This window comes from Arachis duranensis, chromosome 6, assembly GCF_000817695.3.
Source record: "Arachis duranensis cultivar V14167 chromosome 6, aradu.V14167.gnm2.J7QH, whole genome shotgun sequence".
Classification (NCBI taxonomy): domain Eukaryota; kingdom Viridiplantae; phylum Streptophyta; class Magnoliopsida; order Fabales; family Fabaceae; genus Arachis; species Arachis duranensis.
In genome coordinates, this window is record NC_029777.3 from 6,562,685 (window position 1) to 6,571,751 (window position 9,067).

General features: G+C 28.1%; 1 protein-coding gene across 1 annotated transcript; it reads left to right on the forward strand.

The window, feature by feature from the left end:
* Positions 1 to 6,337: 6,337 nt before the first annotated feature.
* On the forward strand, positions 6,338 to 9,042 carry LOC107492325 (uncharacterized). The gene is made up of 7 exons (XM_016113331.3): positions 6,338 to 6,564; positions 6,669 to 6,743; positions 6,840 to 6,897; positions 7,223 to 7,278; positions 7,573 to 7,635; positions 7,817 to 7,885; positions 8,515 to 9,042. The coding sequence occupies exons 1-7, from the start codon at positions 6,505 to 6,507 to the stop codon at positions 8,821 to 8,823; spliced, it is 690 nt and encodes a 229-aa protein (XP_015968817.1). The 5' UTR covers positions 6,338 to 6,504; the 3' UTR covers positions 8,824 to 9,042.
* Positions 9,043 to 9,067: the final 25 nt, after the last annotated feature.

A 9,067-nucleotide genomic window follows, 5' to 3' on the forward strand; every position in this document is an offset into this window, starting at 1 on the left:
TTAAGATTTTTAAACTATTTTTATTATAATGAGATATTTAAAAAAATTAATATTATTATTAATTAAGAGAGAATCATTTACTTGGCTTTCGGTCAATGTGAAAAAAAAAAAGCCAAACGTAGCTTATGGTTATCGTATATATATAACACTTCTTTGGACTTCATTCATTCCACCGAATAGAATTTAAAAAAGAAAGAAAGGAGTTGAGAATGAGAGAGACACAAGCTTGCATGAGACAATCGTCAAGATGTTGTTATTTTTTAAAAAATACTTGGTTTTATCTTTATAAAATAAAATAAATAATTAATTATTAATTTTTAAATTGTAACTATTTCTTTAATAAAAAATAATTTATAAAGTGTGTTTAAAATTTTATCAATTTTTAAATTTTTAAATTTTATAATATAAAACATATATGTATATAATTTGGTACAATTTTTGTTGTTGTTATTTTTTAAGTTATAATTAGTTTTTTTAATATAAAACACTTATACATATTAGATGAGTAAAATGAAATCTAAAAATTTTAATATTGACTTCAATGTAAATTTATTTATTTAGATTTGTTTCAATATTTTATTCTATAAATTTAAATTTATTTATTTTAGTATTTTCTATTTAGATTATTATTTTAATTTTATTTTATTATAAATATTTTTGTTATATTATATTTTTTTGTGCTTGAAGAATTTTAATTTATTGAGAAAAAAATTATTTTCGGTGAATAAATATTTTTCTATCTTTTTATTTAAAATATTATTATTAATATATTAGTATTAAAAATATAAAAGATAAAGCATACTTAAAAAAATGTATTATGAGATTAAATGATTTTATGATTGTGGGTATTTATTTACACGAGAGGTTGTGTGGAGAATTTTGGCAAACAAATTATTTGCCTTTTATTTATCTGAAAAACAAAATATCATCTTTAAATACGATGACAATCTTGAGAAAATCATGGATTAAGAGAAAGAGAAAGATAAAATGTTCTTAGCATGGATGGAGGCCAACAAAGAATTTAAAACATGTCAAACTTTAACGGATACTGAATTTTCAAATCAATTTGTTTATAATATAGAAGAAATGAAATGATATCCACGCAAGAGAGAATATTTTATTAGGAGATTAAACTATATTCCATCGGGTACATGTGATATATACTATATGAAAATTTTGTAATTATTCAAAAACGTTGCACAACATATGAGTCTATTATGATAGTTAATGGGATTACATATCCTAACTTCCAAGATATTTTCTATTTTATGAGACTATTGCTTGACGATAGAAAATTCATTGCAGCTATTAATAAGGTCTGGTCATCAATTAAGAAAACTGTTTGTGATGCTATTGATATCTAATAGTGTTAACAAATCAAATCGTATTTGGAATACAACTTAGATATTATTAGCTGACGGGAGGATACTATATATGAGGAAAAAAACATTGAAAACCAAGGTATTTCACTATGTGGTAAATTATTATCGCATATAGGACTTTATTTGCTAAAATCAGTGTTCACCAATAGACAACTTTACGTTGCTTTGTCAAGAGTTAAGAGTCACAATAGTCTGCACATTCTACTTCTAGATGAAGACAACAATCCAAACTTATCAACAACAAATGTCGTATTCAACGAAGTTTTTAATAATATTTAAATAAGAAAATAGTATTTTCATTTTAGTAACATATTATGATTTATACTTTTGTATAAATATTTGTCGTAGATATCACTAATTTATTAACTATACTTTTAGACTTGAAATAAAATGTGTAACATGGAGCATAACATTATATGTCAATTATTTTTCTAACGAGGTTAGTAAAATACTTGGTCATCGATAAATTTTCATTAACCTTATAATATAAAGTTTAGTATAAAATTGGCATTCTACTATTACAGTTATATATATGTTCTTATTTTTTATGTCTTTTTTTTTATAGTTCAAAAATATTATAGATTTTAAACTGTTTTATTTGTATTTTACTTGAATAAAGATAAAATAACATATTGAATACGTTTATTATATAATAACAATGATATTATTATACTAAACTTAAAAAATGTATAATTATAAAATATTATTTTCGATTTACTATATCAAATTAAAATATAAGCCCACACTAGTAGCTTAACATTTTAAGTTTTTAATGCAAGAATGCTACATATTGTAAGATAACACAGTATGTGTGGTGTGGTTAGTTGGCTAAGAGGGTCAACTAGTCAAGTCGCAAGATAGGAAAATTTGTTATATTTTAGTCAGGTAATATATTGTATTAATAAGAGTAATTACTTTCCAATTTTATTGACGTAAGTAGAACAATCACATTTATCTCCTCCCAAAATACTCTCTAAACTAAAGTTATTTTGCATTATAATTTACCCAACAAAAATAGGGTATTCATAAATTCGGATAATCGGATTATCCGTTCAAATTCAAACTGAATTAATTAAATTGGTTATAAAATTAATAGGTAATCGAATATAATTAGACCAATTTAATAATATTCAATTATAATTGACTTGAGTATTAATTTTGGAAGAGAAACTCAAACCAACCCACAAACTCAATGATCTTTTAATTAAATAAAAAATATATATTCTAATAATATATATAATTTTTATATTAATAAACCTAACTCTATTATAATTGTTAACTTATAGGTATTTTGTTATTGTTAAAATAGTATTGACTTATTAGTTAATATTATATGTTTATCATATATATATAATTTTTCTAAAACAATTTCTCATTTTTTTAATTTATTTTTTTTAATTTCTATTTTATCGGATACCCAATTATCCAGCCAAACAAATACGTTTTTAATTAGTTTGGTTTGCTTCGGATATATAGACACAAAAAAAAAAACGTAAAACTAAATCAATTATAATTTAAAATGATCCTTAAATAATTTTAGACTATTAAATGATCTTTGTAATAAAATATGTTTTTAAATAATTACTAAATAGTTATTTTCTAATTTTATTTATTAATTAATTTTTATATATTATTTAATTTTAAAATTTGTGTTCTATTTTATAAATTATTATTTATCATTTATTTTATCTTTATAACTTTATTGTTAATAATTTAAAACGATAAAAAATTAGAACATCTATCAATAGTAATCTTAGTTTTGATTTAATATGTTCTATGAATATAATCATGAATTTGATGTAGGAATAATTTTAACTAATTTGATTTCTCAAACTCAAATGTTATATTGAAAATTAAGATTCAATATTTATTATTTTTATGGATTAAACTATTACTTGGAAAAAAAGAAAAAATAACGTAAACTATTTGAGAATAATTTATATAATAAATTGTATATTTGATATGTTTGTTGGTGTAAACAATAAAAAAAGTGTGTTTGTGGTGAATACAATCGATTAAAAAAAATCTTTAAATCAATTGGTTGTTGTTTGTATTAAAAAAAATAAATTCTGAAGATATTTAGTTAATTATTTTTTTCGATCAATTAATTGAACAATTCAATCAATTAATTGATCATTTTAACCAATCAATTGAATGGGTAATAAAATCGATTATCTAAAAAAAATTAAACTTTTACTTGTAAAATAATTGATTGTTATAAAAAGAAAAGGATTTTCAAACAAGTCAATTAATCACAATGAATAATAAACAATTACCATTTTAGAATTTGACAATTGAAAAAATATTGATGATAGATTAAGAAATTATTAATTTTATGATTGAAAAATATAAAATTAGGATTTTAAATTTAAAATCAAATTGAGAAAGAAACTAAAATACATACTCAAAAAATGTCAAATTATTAATAATAAAATTATAAAGATATGATAGATGATAGATAATAAAATAATAATATATAAAATACAGAACATATTTTAGAATTAAATAACATATAAAAATTTAATTTATAAATAAATAAAAAATAATTATTTATATTTATTAAAAAATTTTAAAAATATTTTTTGATTATTAAAATTATGAGGTAAATACCAACTTGGTATTCGAAAAATTCTGGCGCTGACAAAACGGTAGTTAATTTTGTTATTAATAAAATAGTTCTTGAAAGATTTTAAAATTTGACAAAATTATCCAACCGTAAAAAATATGACGTCACAGTGAATGAAAAATGCTATGTGGCTATCGAAAGAGAGCTTTGATGATGGCAGAGAAGGGGATGCAACAACGAGGTGCTGCTATGACGGAAAGGGATGCAGCAGCATATTGAAGAAGAAGCGACGAACAAGAAGAACGCGACGAGGTGCAGCCGCGTGTCATGGCGGTATTTTTTTTTTAGCTGCCATAGCGGAAGGGGACGCAGCATCGTGTTGAAGATGAAGAAGCCGCGAACACGAAGAACAAGAAGAACGCGACGAGGTGCAGCCGCGTGTCATGGCGGTATTTTTTTTCAGCTGCCATGGCGGAAGGGGACGCAGCATCGTGTTGAAGATGAAGAAGCCGCGAACACGAAGAAGAAGATCATTGGAGCTCTCTGCTATCATCGGAGCTCTCTTTCGATAGCCATATCAGCGTTTTTTCGTTCACTGTGACGTCATTCTTTTACGGTTGGATATTTTGTCAAATTTAAAAAACTTTTAGGACTATTTCGTTAATAACAAGAATCAGATATCATTTGTCACGGCCAGAATCTGTCAAGCACCAATTTAGTATTTACCATCAAAATTATTTAATAGTTATGAGTAGGAGTGGAAACAGGCCAGGTCAGGCCAGGCTTTACTCTTAATAGGCCAGACCTGTAATAGAGTATATTGGCATTAGCCTGGCATGTAGCCTGGTATAGGCTTTTTAATAAGTACTGAGCCTGGCTTGTTGTTAAATCTGGCCTGGCTTGAAGCCTGTCAATAGGCCTATTTTTTTAATAATAATTAAATTTAAGATATAATTTAATTTTTAAAATTATAAAATATAAAATAATAAATTTATGAATAATATTGATACAAAATACATATATGTAATTAAAGAGACAAATGGTTGAGTGGATAAAGATATTATTATAAGATAGAAGACCAAAGTTCAAATCCTTCTAATAGCATTTTTACTAGTATAATAAAACTCACTCTTTATATATATTTACAGGCTCAGGCCGGCCTGACAGGTCCAACAGGGGCCTGACCTTTTAAAGAATATAGGCTTTTTTTAATAGCCTGAGCTTGAGCCTATTTTCTATCAGGCCAGGCTAGACCAGGCTAAATACAGGCCAGACTGCAGGCCCCTGACAGGCTGCCTGGCCTATTTCCACCCCTAGTTATGAGACCATCAAACTCGAGATAATACTCAATTTGGTCCCTCAACTTGAACGCGAACCTCAATTTACTCCCTGAAGTTTTAGTTTCCTTTATTTAGTCTCCAAACTTGGCATAGATATGAGAGAGAAACCATTTAATGACAAGAGATCATACTTTATTCTCTAAAGTGAAAATTCAAAATTTAAAGGATCCAACTAAAATGGTATCGTTTTACAAGTTCTAGCATAACATTTGGTTGTCCATGTCAGTGTTTCATTAACGTTTTTGTGTCAGAAATTGTCTCAAAGACTAATATGAGTCACATTTACAAAATTTGGGAACTAAAAAAAGATAACTAAAATTTCATAAAAAACAACGCAATTCCTGTCTTAAAAAAACAGAAACTTCAATTTTTTTTTTATTTTGAGACAATACGATCCATCTGTTAAAAAAATGATTAAACAATAACAAAAATTAGTTTTGTGGAAATTTTATTTGTATTTTGTGGGGAGTTTTAAACCCCCACAAATTTTTTTCAACAATATAATCAATTACTACCACTACTACCACTACTTTATTCGTTGTCATTATTATCATTCCTATTTCTATTATTTTTATTATGTCACCATACTTTATCATCATTATTATCTCTTCTACTGTCATCGTCACCAATACCAATATTATTAACATTAAATTTCTCTTCTTTCATTTCTTATTCGATGTTATTTTTTTCCTTTAAAAGATATTTGTACTACAATAACTATTTTTTTGTGGCATCATTTTTATCAATGGTTTTTCATCATTTAACCACTATTGGTGAAAGAATTTTTCAAAAACAAACTTATTAATAGTTCATAGAGGTTTAAAACTCCCACAAAATTAATTTTTGTTATTATTTAATAAATTTTTTAATAAATAAATCGTATTGTCTAAAAATAAAAAAATTGATAATCGAAGTATCATTTTTTAAGGTTTAGAATTTGGAATTTAATGTCTTTTTTAACCAGAATCGCGTTGTCTTTTGTAAAAAATAGACAAAAATTGAGTTGGGTGTTTCTGAATATTAACTCCAGAAACTCCGAAGTCCAACTTACCCACATCATAAACTTGCAAAATTGTTTTTTGGATTGGATTCAAATGTTACAATAACGCAAGGGCCCAAAAGCTTTCAGAACCTGAAACAGAAATCCAAATCGCAAAATCAGTAAACTCTGTTCGTTATTCTGAATTCTGAGACCTTTGCAGATCGCAAAACCACCATGGCTGAAGACGACTCCGATCGCCCTCTCAGGATTATGAACTTCGTCTCCGAGGACCAAGTAAAATATCTACCTTTCCCTTGCACAAGCTCTTCAATATTCTTTTTACCGCCATGAATTAGGGCAGGGTTTCAAAATTACTTCTTAATTTTGCATTGGAACAGCTGGTGGAGGCTAAACGAACAAGGGGAGAACGAGTCGAAGATGGAACTGCTCAGAGGGATAGACCTCTCTACGAGGTTCGCTCGTTATTGCTAAATTCTCAAAACTTCCCAATTTTCACAATTTTCAATATTTTCCCGGTTCCACTTAATTTCAAAATATTTCCTTGGCAGATTCTAAAGGAGAATAAAGATAAGAAGGATGCGGAGTTTAATGAAAGGTTTAAGCACAGTGAGTGTTCAACAAGCATTGAATATGTAACTCGTTTCTTACTTGGATTAAGTTCAAGCTGTTAATAAATCCGTGCATTATGTTCAAGCATATCACCCTTTTGAGTGAGTTTACTCATACAGCTTAGGTCTCATATCAAGTTTAATTGAAATTTACTAGAGTTTACCTAAGTTTCACGAGTTTAAGTGAACACTTGAGTTTGATTATTGATTGGCCCTCTTAGACAGGTTTAGGTTGTGCTAATTGTTTTATGCCTTTCTCTTGTGTGCATGTGGTTTTAGTTTCCGTTCCAGATTCGATTTTGACCTGTCTTTAATAATTACAGGACCACCTAAAGCTTTAGATGAAGATGAGACTGAGTTTCTTGATAACTATGAAACAGTGAGTTTCTGATTTTGTTTTTACAGCATCATTCTTCTAGAGTTTTTCATGACTAGAGCCTGGAAGTTTCATTTGGGAAAATTTATCTGATTTGATTTTGATATGTACACAAGCACATTGCTCCAAGGGATGTACAAATAGCTATTTTAGATGGTTCAAAAACAATTTGATGTCCTCAACATTATGTAGAGGTTAAGAAATGCCTGAACACATTGTTGCACAAAGTTTATGAAACTATGAAAATGCTTCTTCTTTTCTTAAGTGAACTTTGTTCATTTTATCTCCAACTTTCAGACTAGGAGGGAATATGAACGGAAAGTAGCAGACGCAGAAGCTGAAGAATTACGTAACTTTCAGGTTGGTCATCTTATCTCTTGTCTTTTTACTTTTCTTTAAGAAGTAGTATACACATTTTTCTTGTACGTCTCAAGGAATATTCACTTGAAAATAACATAATTGGTGAACTGAATTTAATAATACGAGTCTATTATTTAGTCATGTTTATTTTATAAATATTGTTCTTGTATTTTAATTTCAGGCAGCGGTGGCAGCACAATCCAATTTTGTGCATGAAATTAAGGAAAGAGCCCCTTTACCTATGGTTCAGGTTGGTGCTTGAATTTTTTGTTTGTTGCTTCCAAAGTTAAATTAATGTTACTGCTGATTTGCTGAGTTCTCGAATAACATCCTTACTTAATGCCCACCATCAGCATTTTCCTATCCCTAGTTCTATTTTCCATGATTTCAAAGTTTATACGAAATCATTCATGGTGGTTTCCCAAATGAAGACTGTCTTTTTTTTGTGGCGGTATTATAGACTGCTTATATTATCTTATTATTGACATCTGCACATTTAACTGTGTTTATTCAACTACGAAGTAAATAGAAGCCATAAGTTGTAGTGCTGCAAGGGTCAATCTCTGAAGGGATGCCTAATTTGTTGATCAATGAAAGCAATGCATGTGATTTTAAAATGATAACTGTGCATTTAAGAAACACAAGTTGTCATTTGATATGCACATTATATGGCTTATTGCATAATGCATCAACCTATGAAATTAGCATCTAATAAGGTTCTTCATGGATGATTATGCAGCTTTCTGCACTGAGGCATTATAAAAATACTCATTTACTCTGGATTTGATTAATAGATCATTGCTTGATGACTTTTGTGACAATTGAATGTCAGAACTTTGTTATTTTCATGGTTATCGAATAACCTCTTTTCTCTTGCAGGAAGAAAAGTCTGCTGGAGTAAAGAAGAATCCGTCCTCGCGTCCATTAAGCATGATTATAAAAGTCAAGCCCCAAGCTAAAAAGGCCAAGGCGGATGAAAAAAATGCTGAAGAAGTTTCAAAAGCAGAAACCACTCTCGAGAATGATGATAGTGAACCCCAAGCTAAAAAGGCCAAGATAGATGGAGCAAATGCTGATGTTTCTAAAGCTGGAACTACTACTGAAAATGATAAGCCTAAGTCTTCAAAGCCAGCACAATCATTAAATGCCCTTGTTTCCTACAGTGACGAAAGTGACGAGGACTTGTAATTTGATTTTTGTATTGTGATGAGTTAGAGATCTTGTTCCTTATCATATAGCCATAGCCTCTAGTTATCTGTTGTATATCTTTCATGCCTAACACTTCCATTGTGGATGCCTAAAAGGCAATAAGGCATCACAATCACATCCAACTTAACCATGTACATTTTTTATTTGTGGAATAGAAAATTGAGCATGAATAGGATTTGGCTCTTGTTAAAATTTAAATTATGATAGCCGTTTACTTTCAAAG